The sequence below is a fragment of the Ailuropoda melanoleuca genome, chromosome 13, assembly GCF_002007445.2.
Source record: "Ailuropoda melanoleuca isolate Jingjing chromosome 13, ASM200744v2, whole genome shotgun sequence".
NCBI lineage: Eukaryota > Metazoa > Chordata > Mammalia > Carnivora > Ursidae > Ailuropoda > Ailuropoda melanoleuca.
This window is the reverse complement of record NC_048230.1, coordinates 1,987,855-2,007,223: the sequence shown is the minus strand read 5'-3', so window position 1 is coordinate 2,007,223 and position 19,369 is coordinate 1,987,855. Positions and strand designations below refer to the sequence as shown.

Genomic DNA, 19,369 nt, shown 5'->3' with positions numbered 1-19,369 from the left:
AGTGGTGTTCGGCCATGAAGAATGATATGCCTTCACAGAGAAGAGTTTTCTGTGAAAGGCAATCCCAGTTTCATTTAGAGCTCACTCCCAGCATCAAGGACAGAGCCTGGCAGGTAAGAAACCCTTGGTAAATAAGAGCGGACTGCTTGACTGCTTGGTTGGATTAAACGAATGAAAAGTCACCCCTGTCTTTGTGGATGGCTTCCATGAGACATCATGTATCTCATTGTCCCATACCCCACCTGGCCTCTCCTTCTCCCAATACCCACCTGTAGAGGCAGGTTGGGAATGAGGCAGGTCACCCCGAAGCCCACAAGCAGCAGGTTTGTGAAGGCGAAGGCCCGCATGGCATTGGTGACTTTCTGGATCTGCCGGTCTCGCTTCTTCTTCTTCTCGCCTCTGTGGAGACAGAGCACACACTGGAGCTGGGGGCTCCAGGAAGAAGGATGGGCTCTCCCAGGAAGTCAGGCCTCAAGAGTCACGGCTTGTGGACAACGCAAGACTCAGCAACTAACGCAAGCATGTCTCAGGGGCTGTCAGGGCTAGACCAGCACCAGCGACGCTCCCACTGCACACTCCTGACTGAGCGCTGAGTGTGAACCTCAGTGGAGAGGTCGGATATGAGAAGATGGCTATCAACACGCTGCATTGCTCAGTGAAGACTGAGCCCAAATGATGGGGAGGCAAAGAGTGGAGTGTGGCCAGGTCAGGATGTGGCAAAGCCTCATTTCATCTGAATGAAGTAGCTCCAACTTCACCCAAATCATGCAGGGAGCTAATGATAAGTCAGATAATAAGGCAAATAAGGGAGGGAGTCGATTTCCCGTTTGGGGGCAGGAGGGGGTGAAGGAGAAACAAATACGAAGCAGATGGAACTGGAACGGGCACGAACAATCTCTTGGCTCCAGGACCTGACCTAGATAACAGAGCATTCTCTGTAATTATTTCCTTGTGAATTTGCCATTACGGATTCCAGTCCCACTGCCCACACAGATACCCCGTCTTCCAAGGATGAATGCCAAGTGCTGCAGACATACGGGGAGTCCCAGGCCCACCGCTTCCTCGCTATGTGACCTCAGGCAAGCTACTCAAACTCCTAACTTCCGTTCCCGCGTTTGTAAAATGGGTATAACATTAGTACACGCCTCATCAAGTGTTGTGAGGCTTAACTGAGATGCCATGTGTTAAGTGCTGGCACAGGGCCTACAGCAATAAATGGTTGCTTATTATATGAAGGTGGAGTCATGCAAGACGGCATTTAACTCATCCTCTGATCTCGGAGCCCAACCCTCACGAAAGCGGGGCTGCAGTACCTTGTTGAATCCTGACAATCACGAAGGGATCTAGCAACACATACTTCGGGGGTATAGCAACTTACTACTCCCCCTGAGGGCAGTGAACCTCGCAGGCAGGCAGGCCCGCTCCTACGTCGCTCACCCACGGTGCTGTTCATCTGAGTGCAGTCCTAACGGCAGAACGGATGGACTCCCAGTGTCTGCACACAGACCTTCCTCTGCTTTCTCCCCTTCTTTCATCCGGCCCAGTGACAGCCTAACTTTCGAGTACCAAAGAATCTTCATAATGAAGTGATACACTTAAATGTGTGCTCAGCCAAGACAGATGTGTCTTAAAGCCCTTATGAGTAGCTTTGGGCACAACCCGCTCTCGCCTCTCCTGCCGACTTCAAAACCTAAACCACCCACCCGTCCCTGCCTCACATCGGACTCTGAGGGCCAGGAGCCGGGGCACAGGCCCTGTCTACGCACTGGTTGGCATCTTTCTCCTCAGGCTCCTCCGAGGCATCTTCACACTCCTTCAGCCTCCAGTCCATGATGTAGCCAATGACAGGAGCTGTCAGCAGGCACAGCAGCTGGAGCACACCGAAGATGGACGTGTAGAGGCCAACTGGGGAGGAAAACGCTCTGTGTCACAGGGGGCCCTAGCAGAAGCCTGGGGCGGGTGCTGCGCGGGAGTCTGAGACCTCATAAACTCTTCTAGGGTCTTCCACCTACCACCCCCTTGGTCACTGTGGGCCTTGAGGGGAGCCTAGAGACTTGAAACTCTGAAATCAAAGCTGGAGCAAGGGGCAGGCACCCCATTCTCTTCTCCACATCTTCTGCTTATTTCCAAGAAACGGCTCATGAAATCCAGTATGTCACAATGACCTCCCCAAGAAGCTCCAGGAAGTGTCTATGACTTGGGAACCACAAATTACTGATGCCTGGGACTGAGGCTTCGTGTGTGACTAGCTGTTAGTTTTCTGCCTCTAGAAATGTACCAGGATGGCATCACTCATAGGGGCTGCTTTAATCTTCAAAGAGCCTTAAAATTATGACGGGGATTTTTTCAGGCAAATAGAAGCTGAGTTGACTGCCCCTTCCCCCAACCACAGTTTTAGCCTAGAGGGATGTTTCTTGGTAAAACAGAGACTGGCTGGAGGGGATATTGCAGTGTTCTCTGACAATCCCCCTGCTTACCGGTGGCCATCACTGCATCAAGAAAGCGAAAGTAAAAAAGCAGAAAGAAGAGGTTAGCAGCAGAAATCTCAAAGGTTGTTATAGGGATATGGGGGCGGGTGGAAGCAGGCTAGCTCTGGACCCAGCACATACACCATTCCCCCCTAAGACCTGACTCTCAGAGGGCCGGGGGGATGCCAAGCTTGAGCCAGGCTTCTGGGAACAGAGGCGGGTAAGGCCCAGCACAGGCATCTGCTGAGCGCTTCCTGTCTGCTGAGGCCTCAGTCACATGAAGCCGGGGCCTCGTCACAGGCGGCTGGTGAATCAGGCCTGTGGTGCCTACTGAGCACGAGGATGGGGAAGTGGTGTGGGTGCAGAAGACTCAGCAAACCCGGCCCCTCAGGAACACTGCTCTGTCGGTTACCTCCTACAGCTCTCCGATGGAGGGAAGGAGGGAGAGGCAGAGCATGGACCCCGACCCCAGCCGCACACCGGACACCAGGGGTCTCCCTTAGAGACCCGTCATTCCACCAGCTCCCTGGTCCTGAAGCAGTCCCTCTGGGAACAGCTGGCTGGGGAGTGTGGGGGGCCACAGCTCACAGGAGCAGAATGGGGAAAACCAATGCCCCATCAGCTGCAGACTGAATTTCCTGGCCCAACTTTCCCTACTTCTCGAAATTGACTTTTTTTTTTTTTAATTGACTTTCTGAATGTGGGAAACAGTTGGGAAAAATTCCTCTTCGCAGCAAAAGATCTCTTAGAGAACTGGAGTAAGAGTTCATGGATCTGCCTCCCGAGAGCCACACTCCAAGGGCTTCATGTCTCCCGGCCTGAGTTTACAATAGAGGGTGTTTAGACATGATAGATCAGCTTTCCCCAAAGTGCGGTCCACGGAGTTTAATGAGTGTTACACAATAAAAATGTTCCTGTGGTAGAAATTTGGGGAAACATCATAGGACAAAACAAAGCTAAAGAGGTGATTTTTTCCTATAGGGCTCTCTTAGGGCCCTTACTGTGTCAGTGCTCATTACGAAACTTTGCAAGGGCACATGACAGCCTGCGCTTCTCCACTTTGCTTTGCACAGGACGCTCATTTTCACAGTGGAACCAGTGCTGTCTGGGTCCCTTTGTCATCTTTCCCTTTTGTTAAAGCTCAATTTCTCATCCCCTTTAACTGTATTTGGGGGGGCACCTGGGTGGCTCAGTCAGTTAAGAGTCTGCCTTTGGCTCGGGTCACGATCCCAGAGTTCTGGGATCGAGCCCCACATTGGGCTCCCTGCTCAGCAGGGAGCCTGCTTCTCCCCCTCCCTCTGTCTCCCAGCTCTGACTCTCTCTCTCTCAAATAAATAAACAACAAAAAACAACAACAAAACCCCCTGTATTTGTGGCTCCTGGGTAGCTGAGTTGGTTAAGCGACTGCCTAGAGCTCAGGTCATGATCCCGGAGTCCCAAGATCCAGTCCGGGCAGCCGGCTCCTGGCTCAGCAGGGAGTCTGCTTCTCCCTCTGACCCTCCCCCTTCTCGTGCTCTCTCTCTCACTCAAATAAATAAAATCTTTAAAAAAAAATAAAATAAATAAAAACTGAATTTGACTGCTTGCGATGCCTAGTGTAACTTCCCCTAGGGAAAAACAATTAAACCAACAAACAGTTACACACCCATGGGGTTGCCAATAAAAAGGATTTACCGGCTGTGTTTGTCCCGCTTAGGGATGACTAAAGCTGACTCAGCTCAGGCCCTGAGGAAGTACTGATTTTCTTTGTAGAATCAAAACCTCTAATCAGCCGAAGACCTTGCGCGCTGTTTTACAAAAGTGGCATGTGCGTTATCAGCTCTGTTTACCGAATTTAACAAGCCTCGACTAGATCACACACACAACAAAGCCTCTGCCTCGCCCTCCCAGTTCAGGGTGCAGATCCCAGAGTCTCAGATCGCTCCGAAGTATCCAGCTGTGTAGCCATCCCTGCCCCTCAGCACACAGCCGCTCCACGCGCCAGGCCCGCGGGTTCCCGGGGTAGGGAGACGCCCGGCTTTGGGTCCACCTGCCTGCCTTTCAACAGGCTCTCAGGTGCAGTACTCCGTTCTGCACCATGTTTTCACTGACAAACACGCGCAAATCAATGGTCCCCCTGGGGCAATGGAAAACATACGCCCCACACCCTGAACACAAGTCATCCTTGCAGTCCCTCTGCCTTCCTGCCCAAAGCAGGACACGGTCACGGCCACAGGAGAGAACAGCCGGGGCCCGCTGCGGTGAATCCTTCCGAGTCTGCTGTTTCCGGTCCAGCCCGGCCTCACAGCTTCCAGGCAGTGGGGCAGGAGTGACCCCCGCTCGCGGGGTGCCCTCCTGTGGGGATGTGCCCGAGGTCCGGGGGCCACCTACCTACGTCCTGGTCGCCGCTGACCAGGAACTTGAGGATGTTGTTCATGGCGCCCATGTAGAAGATGAGCCGCAGCTGTGTGACGCACATGGTGACGAGGCTGAGCAGCAGGATGGGGCTGAACACGCTGTGCATGAAGGACGGGGCCGCTGTGGAGCGGACAGACAGCGGCGCTGCTCAGGAGAACGAGGCCCGCACCCCCGTGGCCCAGGGGGTGGGCGGACCGCAAGGGGAGCCGGGCTGAGGGTAACCGTGCGGGAGCTGGACTGGGTCGCCCAGGGTGAGGGGAGCTGGAAGAGCTCCTTACCCATCCTGGGCCTCAGCGGGCTCAACTGTAAACCAGGCTGCGGGGCGCCGCCTGCCCTCTGGGGATGAAGTGGCAATCGCGTGGGGCGGCACGCACAAAGCCCTCGGTTGCTGCGGGCCCCCGTGAAGGGGGCTGGGGCTTCCAGGTGGGGCTGGCTGCCTCCTCCCCGTTGCTGAGGTGTGGGTTTGGGCGCAGACCCCCCTGCCAACATCCCAGGTAGGCGTCGAAGGCGGGGGTCATGAGGTGGGTACCTGCAGCGTCCGGCTTGCACTTCACCTCCAGGTCAATGGTGGACAGGCACAGCTTATGGCCCTCCTGCAGCGCCGCCTGCTCCTTGGTGCTCCTCATGGAGCTGCCCACGCTGAGGCGGCGCCCCACCGTGGTCACCTGCTTGTAGAACTGCTTCCCTGTGATCTTGTGGTCAAAGCCCAGCCAGCTGAACTTGATCTTCACCCTGGAGGCCACAGGAGAGTGTCCCTCGGTGCCGCTGGGGACCCTGGCCGGGGGGGGGGGGGGGGGGGGGAGGGGCAGACACCGTGTCCACTTACGAGTAGTCCATGTCCTCCGGCCCTGGGAATGGCTCCAGGGGCCAGTTAAAGAAGCAGTTGAGGAAAACCAATCCAGAGCAGCTGGCCCAGACCACGAGGATGATGACGAAGGAGACACCAAAGTCGTAGATGACCTGACAGGCACAACGGGGTCGGCGCGGGGCCAAGGGGCAGAGTTAGCAGAGGGAAGCCAAGGCAGGCAGGCAGGGGGCATTTGGCAGCCCTGCTCTCTCTGTGCTGAGCTGCGTGAGGAGGCACAGCCCTGCCAGCCTGGGTGTCTGGTCATCAGATACCCTGCATTCCAATAATCCCAGCTTGCCCTGGCACATCATTAACCCCCTGTGCCTCCAATTTGGGCCAAATGTCACCTCCTTGGAGAGGCCCTCCCTGAGTGCCCCCATCACTGTCACATCACTAGTTCCCAGGGAAGAGCCCTGGCTGAGATTACTGACTTCTTGATTACCTTCCTGTCCCTTACTATTAGTCTAGCTCCCTGAGAACAGGAACCCGCTAGCCTCGTCCACTGACATGCCTTGAAGAGTGCACATGGTAGGTGCCAAAAAATACTCAAGGAATGAACAGATGGATGTCTCCATTTGCTCCTCTGAAATGAGCGTAACGCTGGCATGCACATGGTGCTGTGGTGGGGGTGAAGCAGGTGGGATCCTCAGTGCTCAGTACAGGGCCTGGCAGGTGGGAAGCCTACTGGGCATGAGCATGTTAGGTGTTAGCTGTTGTTGTCACTGCCACCATGTACTTCCAACACGAGTCCCCACTGTCCTGGCAGACAGCTGCCCAGCCCGCACCCCCGGGTGAGACAGCAAGAGGAGGTGAAGGAGGAGCTTGGAGGCTCCGCCACACTCCAGAAGCATGAGAACCCCTAGAAGGCCACAGGATGGCTGGCCCCACACCCTCCAAGCACCAAGACTGCCTGGTGGCCAGACCACACCTATGACTCCTTCTCCTCATCTGTGGCCTCCCTGCCACATACTGCAGGAAAGGGGATTCACCGTGTGTTGAGGCCAGAGGCGGGAGAAGCCGCTTCTGAAGCTTGGCAGGAGCAACAGCATTTGGAATGGGAACTGGGAACTGATGGACTGTGAGGTGTTTGCTTCCTCCTGACCCTGCGTGACTTCCACGGGCTCAGAATCCTGCCTGGGAGGGAAACAGCTGAACCAACTTAGCGAGAGCCACGCTCTGGCCAATGGGGAGTCACAGCCCAGCAACAACAGACCGGGGGCAGGGGGAGGTGACCAGTGACAAACTAACTGAGCCATCCCTTTTCTCGACCCCAGCGCAGAAATGGCAGAAATGCAAAGGCAGCCTGCGGTAATACCCCGTACGTACGATACGCCTGAATTTCCCCTCCCCCATGGCTAGTGGTTTTCTTTTCTGACTCCTGTGGCGCCCAGGTGCATCCTCCCAGGTGTGGGCGGTGGGGAGGGGCCAACCCCGGCTCCCACAAAGACTTCGCTCTTCAGAGGTTGAAGGCGCCCTGGGAGGGGCCTCTGCCCAGACACCAGCGCAGCAGGGTTGAGGCCGGCCAAACCCTCACCTTGATTCCCGGGAAGGTGACTGCTGAGGAGGCATAGGATCCAATCATCAAGGCAATAAATGTGGACCGAAGGTCACCAAACATGTTGGGTAGCTGAAAGACAAGAAGCAAGGGGACCCGCTGAGAAAGTGGGCAGCAGTCTGGTGGGGGGTAGTGGGGGAGGGAATCAGGGTATCCTCCGGCACCATTTCTTATCTGCACTCCTCCCTGGGTCCCTGAGGGGCGGTAATTACCGCTCTTTGAAGTTTTTCCTTTGGGACCGAGCTTGATGAGGGAGGCCAGATTAATGCAGAACTCAGACTCCAGATGTGAAGACAGAGCTGTTGGACTTCCTGGCTGATGAGTGTCCCTCCAACTTTGCTCAGGCACAAGCCAGGGACCTTCCTGTCTTTGCAGGGTTTACACTAAGATGCCAGGGAGCAAAGTTGGGAGCCTCAGGCATCCCTCAAAGCCTGTTAAAAATAAGAATCTATTTGGGGATGAGAGTGTCACTGTATAAATAAAAATATCAGCGTCCCAGAAGGACCAGATGTCAGCAAAAGCTGCTTTCAGTTCTAAGACAGCAGGCTTCTGGAAGGTGCCAATCAGAACACTCCAGTTCCCTCAGGGCTGACAGGGGAGCTAGCCTGGGATTCCTGCTTCTGAATTTCTAAGTGCAAGGAGGGTTCTCCCTCTCCAGGTGATGGGCACCAGAGAAGACTGATGGCAAGAAAGACTCAGCCTCTCTTCCCAGCGAGGTCCCCCTCACACCTCACATCAGCTCATTGAGGGCCTATGTGACACAACTTCAAAGCTAACCCCCCCCCCACCGTGACTCCACACAAACCCAGGCATGGTAAATGTGACAAGGTATCACGGATTCAAACAGATGCAGGGCAAAGTACATTCTCCTGAACAGCCAGTTTGTAACTCTCTTGCCAACCTCCAGAGAGACTGCGCTGCCAGGCTGGGAAGCCCTCCTATTCCATGCCCACAGTGTCCTGGGCATCGAGGATCACTCTGCATAGCAGTGCCAACCTGCTGTTCATATGGACTTCATCTATGCTCTCCCATTTGCCTGTAATCATACTGGGGTGTTCTTAATCATGGAGCACTGCTGCCCACAAGTCCATCCATTGCTGCTGAATGGAGGCAGTCTGAACTTGGCTATTCCTGCCTTTCATCATTTCTGCCTGTTTTGCCCACAGTTAAAAATGAGGAAGGGACATCACCAGAATGATATGCTTTTGTGCTTCAAGGGACACAACCAAGAAAGTGAAAAGACAGCACACAAAAGAGAAAATTTTTGCAAATCATACATCTGATATGGGACATGTGTCTATATACTATGTCTATATATAAAGAACTCCCACAACTCAATAATGAAAAGATAACCTATTTTTTTAAATGGGCAAAAGATGTGAACAGACATTTCTCCAAAGAAGATACACAAACGGCCAAAATATACTCGATATCATTAATTATAGGGAAATGCAAACTGAAACCACGAGATATCGCTTCATACCCCCTTGGGTGGCTATAAGAAAAAAATCAGATACTAACACTGATGAGATTGCACAGGAATCAGAGCCCTCATCTGCTGCTGGTGGGATTGTAAGATGGTATATGGCCACTTTGGGTAACAGTCTGGCCTTTCCTCAAATAGTTAAACACAGAGTTACCATATGACTTAGAAATTTCACTCCTAGGTTTATACCCAAGAGAAATGAAAACATACGGACTCACAAAAACTTGTATGTGAATGTTTATGGCAGCATTCTCCACGATATCAAGAAAGTGCACACAGCCCCAATGCCCATCCGTGGATGAATGGGTAAACAAAATGTGGTCTATCTATACAATGGAATCGTATTCAGCCACAAAAACAACAAAGTACTGATACATACTGCAACATGGATGAACGTGGAAAACATGACAGGTGAAAGAAACAAGTCACAAAAGACCACGTATTGTGTGGTTCCATTTATATGAAATGTCTAGAATGGGCAAATCCATAGAGACAGAGAATAGATTAGTGGTTGCCCAGGGCTGCAGCAGAGGATGCTGGGAGTAAATAGGGAGGAAATGCTAATGGATACGGAGTCTCTATTTGGGTGATATAATTGATTATGGTGATGACTGCACAATTTTGAATGTACTAAAAACCACTGAATTGTATATTTTAGGTGAATTGCATGGCATGTCAATTGTCTCAATATCACTGTTAAAACATACATGAGTAAAATACTTAAGATGTTTTGGCAACCTGGGATTAAAGGGGAACATGAATAAACCTATAGTATATAGCCAATAAACCATTTTATAGCATGGGGCCAGGGTGGCCATCCAGGCTTCCCCCAAAATTCCTAGCACAAAAAGAGCTCTTCTTCCACCCCTCATATAGAGTGGACCCTCTGTCGACTCAGGCTTCTCAGACAGGGTCTAAGGGGGAGAAAGAGCATAGAGAAATATCCCCTGGAAGGAAACAGAGGAAATGTGACAAACTCCTGTGTGCCCGGGGAACACCTAGGTGAACCGTAAAGGTGCCAATCTTACTCTGCACACCTGCTTCTCAGGTATGCTGTGGTTCAGAGGACTGCCTCGGTTCCTGAGTTCGCATATTCAGGCTGCTCTGTGCTGGCTGACCCAGCAAGGCAGCCTTGTAGGGGAGTCATTTCTGGGGTCATATCCACCGCAGCGAGAATCCAAAGATTTGTTCTGCTTATATGGAAGGAGGGAACCATTCCAATTGGGGACGCCACTCCAGCCAGGGGAAATGAAGGAAGAAAGGGATCAAATGGGCTTGGAACCCAAACAGAAGAGCAGATAGAGGCCAAGTGCCTGGTATAGGAAAGGCTACCTGGTGCAAAATCAAACCAGCAAAACACTCTTGTTGCTGCAGTCACCTTTGTGCACAAGAAGTGTCTCCAACTTTTCAACAAGGCTGGGAATACTCTAAAAAAGCAGACAGCTTGCTAGCTAGCCCTTTTCCTTCTACCTTCTTAAGCTCAAGTTTGCCTTAACCATAACCTAGGACAGAGGCCAACACAACAATGGACCTGGGGCTAGCATACAACCCTGGCTTGATCTTCTGGAGTCTTCTCAGAACTAGATCCAGGACAGGGAAGAACAGGTAGCTGGGAAAGGACACTGACTTCCCATCTGCCCATGGATGAGGCCCTTGCCTTCATACCTAGACAAAGACAGGAGCCTTTCAGCTGTCCTCCTTGCTGCTCTCCTTGCTGCTCAGCCTCTCCCTGCCTATATATAACACTCTTAGCAACACCAAGAAAATTCTCCCCAACATGTTATTTTGGTCATCAGGGCGATTCCTAGGGGGGTAGAGCCTCAGGTCAAACCATACTACTACACAGCCTTCTGGCCAATACCTACATCTTATATTTTAAATTAGGATTATTTTTCCTAATTAGAAAAGCAATTTATGTCCATTGTAAAACATCTGAAACAAAGTATACATAAAGAAAGAATAAAATAAAAATCACCCTGATACAGTCATGTTACTATTGATATATTTCCCTTTAATCAATTTTCTATAAATACCTATAACTTTTAAATAAAACTGGGATCATATGCTCCATATTGTTTTACAAATTGTATCCCTTTTACTTGATATATCACAAATGTTTTTTTCTTTCTTTAAAAACATTATTTAATTTTTAATTTTAATTTTTTATTTTATTTTTTTAAGATTTTATTTACTTATTTGAGAGGCAGAATGAGAGTGAGAGAGCACGAGAGGAGGGAGGATCAGAGGGAGAAGCAGACTCCCTGCTGAGCAGGGAGCCTGATGAGGAATTTGATCCTGGGACTCCAGTGTCATGACCTGAGCAGAAGGTAGTTGCTTAACCAAATGAGCCACCCAGGTGCCCTTATTTTTATTTTTTAAAGATTGTATTCATTTATTTGAGAGAGAGAGAGCACGTGAGCGCTAGTGGGGGAAGGAGCAGAGGGAGAGGGACAAGCAGACTGCGCTGACCTCAGAGTCCCATGTGGGGCTCAATCCACAACCCTGAAATCATGACCTGAGCCAAAATTAAGACTTGGCTGCTCAACCGACTGAGCCACCCAGGTGCCTCTGTTTTTATCATTTTTTATTTTTTATTTTTAAGTAATCTCTACACCCAACATGGGGCTTAAACTCATGACCCTGATGTCAAGAGTCTCATGTTCCACTCACTGAGCCAGCCAGGCGCCCCTATAAATGTTTTCTAACTTATAGTCACCTTCAACATACTTTGTAATGACTGCCTGGTATTTCCTTATCTGGATGGTCTATAATTTATGCAACCATTTCTCTGATGTTGGAACTCAGGTCCTTTTTAATTAACATTCTTAAAGATAAACATATGTGCACACAGTTATTATTCCCTTAAGGTAAATCCCCAAAAGTAGAATCAATAGGCAAAAGGGATACACATTTTTAAGTTTTTGTGATATTCCATGCCAAATTGCCTTTCAGAAAACTTATAGCAATTGGCAGAGTAGAGTGTCTATTTCACTGTATCCACTCCAGCATTGAGTGTTATCATTATTTTTAATATTTGCCACTTTACCAACATTCTTGTTTTATTTATTTATTTATATTTATTTATTTTTTTTTAAAAGATTTTTATTTATTTGACAGAGATAGAGACAGCCAGCGAGAGAGGGAACACAAGCAGGGGGAGTGGGAGAGGAAGAAGCAGGCTCATAGTGGAGGAGCCTGATGTGGGGCTCGATCCCATAACGCCGGGATCACGCCCTGAGCCGAAGGCAGACGCTTAACCGCTGTGCCACCCAGGCGCCCCTTATTTATTTATTTTTATTTTTTTAGGTTTTATTTATTTGAAAGAGAGAGAGCACGTGAGAGAGAGAGATCATGAGCAGGGGGCAGAGGGAGAGGGAGAAGCAGACACCCTGCTGAGGAGGGAGCTTGATGCGGGACTCAATCCCAGGACCCTGGGATCATGACCTGAGCCAAAGGCAGATGCTTAACTGACTAAGCCACCCAAGTGCCCAACATCCTTGTGTGAATCAATGATTGATATTGGCTTCAAAATAGTCTGGATGGTGGATGGAGACAGTAACAAAGCAAGGCTGGTTATGAGCTGGTAACTGTTGGAGTTGCAAGATGGGTACATGGAGATTATTATACTATTCTAATACCATGTATATATAACTTTTTCCATGATTAAAAAAATTGAAAAAATTTACATTTATTAATTACTAATGACTTTGAACATTTTCTACAATTTTTAAAATCAGTCATTTACAGATGCCTGGGTGGCTCAGTTGATTAGGCATCCGCCTTCAGCTTGGGTTGTGATCCTGGGGTCCTGGGATTGAGTCCTGCATGGGGCTCCTTGCTCAGCAGGGAGTCTGCTTCTCCCTCTGCCTGCCACTCCCCCTGCTTGTGCGCGCTCTCTCTCTCTCTCTCTCTCTCTCTCTCTCTCTCTCGCCGACAAATAAATAAATAAAAATCTTAAAAATATCAGTCATTTATATTCCTCATTTGTCCTTATTTCCTACGAGGATGTTAATCTTTTCATATTGATTTTATATAGGTCTTTATATATTAAAGAGTCACAGTTTGTCCATGCACTGCAGGTATGTTTTGTTTTCCTAGTTTCTCCTTTAACTTCTTCTTAGTTCATGGTGTGTTTTTTTTGACCAATACAAGTATTTAAATAGGTAGTCAAAGTGTGTGTCAGCTTTTAGGGTCTACTTAGCATTTATGTCAGATGAATCTCTCTGAAAAGAACATCAGGGGTGACCTTGACCAATGAAACCCAAAGTATAAACATCCCAGCAATACTCAATGTGTGGTCACAAGAGAATAGCAAGCACAGAAGAGAGGATTTCCCTAAGGACATTCATTATTTTTTAAATGTTAATACTAATTGTGTTTTATCTTTTAAGCTGCTTCCTTCCCTTCCTCCAAAAGCTGCCATCCCTGCCAGGAGATTTCCCCCATTTGCTGTGCCCAGGAGCAGCTTGATTAAAGAATTTTCTTTATTATTAAATAATAATATATAATAACACAGCATAATTATATTAGTATAACATATAATAATAGCACTGCCATAACAATAGCAACTATTTTTAATGCCTACTATAGGTATTATCTTAAAAACCCTCAGAACAATCTTATGAGGTAGGTGTAACTTTTTACCCTCACTTACTGGGTATAAAACTTGAGAATTAAAAACATCAAGGGACTCCCCCAATCTGGTCAGGGTCAAATGTGGGATTCAAAGTGGGTCAGGTTTCTGTGCATTGCCACTGGACTGCTCTGCCTCTTGGAAACCTCAGTTTGGTCCCCAAGGCAATTACCCTCACCTCTCACCTTGTATTTGTTCGTTATTAAGCTCTGCTCTCCCACTAGAGGTTTTCTACATCCCTTCTGATGCTCCTTTGGACCTGTCTGCCCCCTTCCGTCCCCTTGACCTCCCTACGGTCCAGGGCCGCACCTTCAAGTGGACTTGCATTTGGTATGGACTTTCTCCTATTTCATCCTCACGTCTGTCTCCTCCTCCCTCCCACCCTCTCCCTCCTTCTGCCTCCAAATGACCTCAGCTGCTCAGAGTGGCTACTGTGAAGCCCGGGTGACGGGAGTGATGGCTGAGCACTGAGCAGAGTGCCCCAGTGTGGGCCTCAAGGGCTAGGTGGAGGGGGAAGAACCAGCTCTGTGGCCAAGTAGGAAGCCAGAGCCAGGGCTACAATGACAGATGACAGGGGAAACACTCAGCCGGGGCGGCTTCCTGATTCTGGATTCACGATTGCACTCGCAGGTGGGGAACGCAGGCCCCCTTCCCAGGCTCCGGGTGATTCCCATAGCCACTTCTGTTACCTCTGCAAGGGCTGGGGCTGGAACAGGCTTGCAGGGCAGAACCCGGCCTCCAAGCCCGCCTTGCTTGCTCGGGGATACAGTGGTGACTCATTCTCAGCCCCTTGGAGGCCCTGTAAACAGGCCTTGGCTGTGTGACCTTCCCAGAAGGGAAAACAGCAGCTGCAGGGAGCACCGCCCCCACCCCCCAGAGTCCTGGCCATGGAACAGGGCTCCTGGACAAGAGGACCCAGAGGCCTGGGCTCCAGGATGGTGACAAACGGCCGACCTCCTTGGAGGACCCTCTCTAAGATGCCTCTCTACTCAGGGACCCCTAAGACAGGCCTTGGCTGGCAGGCAGGGACAGAAGGGCCACTGTGTCGCCCCTGGCACTGACTTTGCAAATCCATGGTCTCCCAAGCCCACCAGCTGGGGGCACACCCTGGCCCTCAGGGAAAAGCCACAAGGCCCCTTCCAGAGGTGAGCCTTGCCCGAAGGTGGCTGGTGTACACACCCAGAGCTCTGTACGACCTGTATAGGCCAGGATCCAGGTACCAGTCTGGACAAGCAGACTCAGCAAAGCTGGGCTATTTCCTAACCCCAAACAACCGGGCAGCTCCAAGCACACACTGCCAGGAAAAGGTCCTTGTGGTCACCTTTCCGCTTCACTGCTGGAGGGGTGGGGAGGAGGGACTCCACTCCCGAAACTACCTCATTTGCCTTCCCAGCCAGGACCAGCCCTGCTGATGCCTCCACTACATTTTCTGTTCACCCCTGGACATGTCACATGGTGAAGCAAACTCACAAGCCAGAACCTTCTGATGGGCGAATTTTTCCCAGGTCAACAGATCAGCTGGCTGTTTAGGGTTCCTAAGGCACAGGACAGAAACCAAGATAACTGGCTCCAGGCATTGGGAACTGTGCTCACCTGGCACCTAGGCTCCCAGAGGGCTGGCTGGGGTGTTGTGGGGGATTTTCTCCTGGCTATAGAAATGGGTCAGCCGAGTAGAAACACCATGTTCCCACCCCCCACCAGCGGGCATGTGCTTCCTTGCTGTACCCCAATTCTTTTTCTTCACTTCCTCTCAGTATTTGAAGAAGGCTATTTATTTTGTTTTCCTCAAACTCTGGCTCCAACTCCCATGGAATCATTTCTTCCTCAGATTTAAATTCAGACTTCAATGAGTCAAATAGGAAAAGTCCACAGAGAAATTTTTCATTAAGGACCCAGACAACATTTTGCAACCAGTTCTCCAGGAGGTTTCCAGCTCAGAACTCCCTGTCCCGCCCACACGGATTGGGGGGGGTGCAGAGTAATGAAGTGGAAAAGATGCATCCACAATGTTGGCTGCATCTGCTCCCATCTCTAAGCAACCCCAGACCCTGGATCGCAGGGTGCCGGCCCAAAGACGCCGCCTCGGCCATCGGCCGGTGTTTGCACTCCAGCCAATGAAGCGAGTTAAGGGGTTGTACAAACGTTAGACGTTGGGCAAACAGACCAAAGTGTGCTGTCCAGATGTCCAGCCGGGAGGCTGAGGCTCTGCACCTCAGGGAGTCCTCTGTTCCCATGGAGTGACCGGTCACCTCCTCCTCTGAGGCTGTCTCATGGCCCGGCTCAGAGCCTCTGCTGCAGGGACCTGGGAAAGCCACCTGGGTGTCAGGCAGCCCACCTGGCATGGGATCCAATCTTGCCCCCCTGAGCCTCTACTCTAGAGGCAAGGATCACCCACGCGTACAGACCTCTGAGGCTCCATCTCGCCCCAGTCTGTGGGGAAAAGGCATTTTGCCAACCTGGAGCCCCCTCTCCACCAATGGGGTGACAGCTCACAGCACCTGGTCACTTTTATTTATACCACAGCCCATGCAACACAAACCTCCTTAGAACTCAGAAAGTACCCAAATTAAGGTTTCCATGGCAACACATTCCCCCAGATTCCCGGGTTATCACAGAGTGATTATCCAAGGCCCCAAGGAAGTTGAAAGAGATTTGATTTAGGAAGCTCCTAAAGGCGACCCTGAAGACTCCTTTGTCCCCCAGATTAGAACATGGGTGGGAGACACAAACAGAAAGTGCCATTGTGCTGCTAGCTCGGCGTCTTTGGGAGCCGATCCTGACAGTTCTGCTTTTTAAAGGCCTGGGCTGTGTCAGAACGAGATCCAGCTCTACTCAGCAGAAGCCCCGGCCAGCCCTAAAACATTGCCCAAGAGCTCCAGCTCTGTCCTCGCTGTCCTGCTTCTCATTCCCCTTTTGGGGTCTATTCTGGAAAGGAGAGCCATGAGAGCCCTCATCTGAGAATACGCTGGACAGGAGAACGGCCGCTGCGATCCCTCAGGCCAGGGGCAGCGGTGGAGGGGAAAATACTTAGAAAGTGCTTAGGGAGCTGGCCCACGGACAGAGAAGGGGGTCAGCAGGACGGGGGGTGGTGGTGAGGGAGTGGGTGTCAGCTCCTGCCTTCTGACAGCAAATAGTAATTGAGCAGCATGTTGGCGCCTCTAGACTAAAGGCTGTAAAGTGTCAGATAACATATATTGTAGGTTTTGCAGGCCATGTAGTCTCTGCACAACTACCTCTCTCTGCCCTACAGCACAAAGGCAGCCACAAACAATAGCAATATTACAATAGCTCTAGGCAGAGCTACGTTCCAATAAAACTCCGCTTACCGGGGCACCTGGTGGCTCAGTTGGTTGAGCATCTGCCTTTGGCTCGGGTCATGATCTCAGGGTCCTGGGATTGAGCCCCACATCAGGCTCCCTGCTTCTGCTTCTCCCTCTGCCCCTGCCCCTTGCTCCTGTGTGCATGCATGCTTTCTCTCTCTCTCTCTCTCTCTCACACTCTCCCAAGCTCTCCCGCTTTCTCTCTCAAATAAATGGATAAAATCTTTGAAAAACACAAAAAACAAAACTTTGTTTACAACCCACACTCCCCCGCCACTGTAGAGACTGCTTTTAGGCAGCAGACGTGAGCACTGGAAGCCGAGTGGGGTAGAAGGGCCGCAGTGACCCCCGGGCTGAGTGCAGACAGACCCATCAGCTGACCCACCTTGAAATAGCCATAAGCCCTAGCTGACCCACAGGCGACTTAGAACCGGGCACAGGTACCAAAAAAGGAAAATTCCACACATCCCCATACCTCCTCACTCCCCACCTTAACTACAGCCCCCCGCACTGCCTCCTGGCAGAGTCTCTCCCTTGCTGTCCTGCCCGCTGCTCCCTTGTGGTGTATTCAATAAACTTCTATCTCCTTTGTTCTGCCTTGGGTAAATTCTTTCACTGCCAGTCTCTCCACCCAGTCGGGTTGCCCCACACCTACCAGTGGTCTGGATTTGGCCTGGGGGCAACACTTTACTAACCCCTGCTCTAGACCCAAGAATGGAGACCAACTTAGGAGACAAGGCACCAGCCTCCCTTAAACAGATCTCTGCTAACCAAACTCTGCTAACCGAACTCTTTAGGTTAACAATCATATCGTTTTCTTGCCTGGTCACTGTGCATCCTGTGTACCTCTGGCTCCCAGTGGGACAGCGAGGAGCTAATGGGGGTGCTCCTGCTGCAGTGCTTTTGACCTTCACACAGACCTATCAGAGGCTGACGAAAGCGACAGACCCTCCCGCAGAAAAAGGCACCTGCACACAACACCATTTGCTTGCATACAACCTCAAGGGAAGTACAGCCTTCCTTAAGCTTATGCATGATCACCCAGAGGCCTGAAAACCCTAGGGTAAGATCCCTTACTCACTCAGAGAGCTAATTTTTTTTTAATATATATGAAAGAGCTCTTAGAAAACACTTAAAAAAAAGATAAACAACCCTGTAGAAAAACAGACAAATCACACAAAGAAACAATTCATAGAATACAAATGACCACAAAAAAGAGGTGAAAAGATGCTCGGTCTCACAAACAATTAAATATTTTTTAAAAATGATGGTTATACCATTTTCACCAGATCAGACTGGCTAATGTTTAAAACACTAATAACAGGGTACAGGGAAGGGGTGTGGAGAAAGGGCCACTCTTATCCATGCTGGTACGACAGGAGCAGGATGGCAGCTCTGGACAAGGCCAGCAACCCCACTTCCAGGAATTTATTTTACAGAAAGGTATGTACAGGGGTGTTCCCTCCATCATCATCACAAATCAGAAAGACTGGACACCAACCCAAGTGTCCATGAGGAGGACACTGGTTAAATAAATTTTGGTACATCTATAGTATAGAATAACATAAAACTGTTTCATAACGAGGTAGAGCTCTAGAGTTTAAAATAATAAGGTAGGTTTCTAAGTATTGGCAGAAAAACATGTGAAAGAATTAAGTGAAAAAGGCAAGCTGTAACAGACTTAAAAAAAATAACTGGTATATGCAGATATTTTTAATACTGAAGAGATATATTCTAAACTGACAAAGGTGTGCTTATAGAATTTTACAGTCTATACTTTATATTCCTAAAATATTGACTTCTTAAAATAAAAACATTTTTGTTTATAATCATAAAAAAAAAATCCAGAAAACAAATCCTTATAGACCTACTAGCCTCCCCTAAATGTTCCTTGATAAGAACTATAAGCTCATTTTAAAGGCTTGCTTTCTTCCTTCCTTCCTTCCTTCCTCCCTCCCTCCCCCTTCCTTCCTTCCTTCCTCCCTCCCTCCCCCTTCTTTCCTTCCTTCCTCCCTTCTTTCTTCTTTTCTTTTCTTTTCTCTTCCTTCCTCCCTCCCTCCCTCCCTTCCTTCCTTCTTGTTAAAGTAGTCTCTACACCGAACATGGGGCTTGAACTCACAACCAGAAGATCAAGAGTCACAAGTGAGAGGGGGGAGAGGCAGAGGGAGACAGACAGACTCCAGGCTGAGTGTGGAGCCCAACATGGAGCTTGAGCCGAAATCAAGAGTCGGACGCTCAACAGACTGAGCCACCGGGTGCCCTCCGCCAAAGGCTTTCTTAAAGGTGATTCATGGTGTGGTGGTTTTTACCCATTTGTCTCACACTTTATTACCATAAAGCATCCTTCTGCATCTCAGAGCATAAACTCCTGACATTCAAGGCCCATCTCTTTTTTATCCCAAAATTCAGAACTGCCACAACGTAGGCACAGCATGACTAAAATAATGGGGATAATGCCAGGTTTTTAATTTTCATTTTGATGAAAGAGCTGGTTGTTTCCATGCTGTCAAAGAACAAATAGAACCATGACTTTTGTTTCACAATTTACACAACTTAGTGGGATTTGTGTACTTTGGATAGTTCTAAAATATTTCTTACAGCTTCAACATCTGTTTTCTCCTGGCAATTTGAGAGGGATGGGGGGGGGGCATCCATTTAAAAAA

At 49.8% G+C, this 19,369-nt stretch overlaps 1 protein-coding gene across 4 annotated transcripts in view; it reads right to left on the bottom strand.

Moving 5' to 3' along the window:
- The window catches only part of SLC43A2 (solute carrier family 43 member 2), a 38,509-nt gene that overhangs the window by 5,728 nt on the left and 13,412 nt on the right, over nt 1-19,369 (bottom strand). For all 4 annotated transcript variants that reach the window (XM_019798363.2, XM_019798364.2, XM_002918039.4 and 1 more), the window contains 6 exons: nt 7,247-7,339; nt 5,692-5,825; nt 5,395-5,597; nt 4,839-4,985; nt 1,767-1,905; nt 270-399 (listed from right to left, as the gene is read on the bottom strand). In XM_019798363.2, coding sequence (XP_019653922.1) covers nt 270-399; nt 1,767-1,905; nt 4,839-4,985; nt 5,395-5,597; nt 5,692-5,825; nt 7,247-7,339 — 846 coding nt within the window. The remainder of the gene's footprint in view (nt 1-269; nt 400-1,766; nt 1,906-4,838; nt 4,986-5,394; nt 5,598-5,691; nt 5,826-7,246; nt 7,340-19,369) is intronic.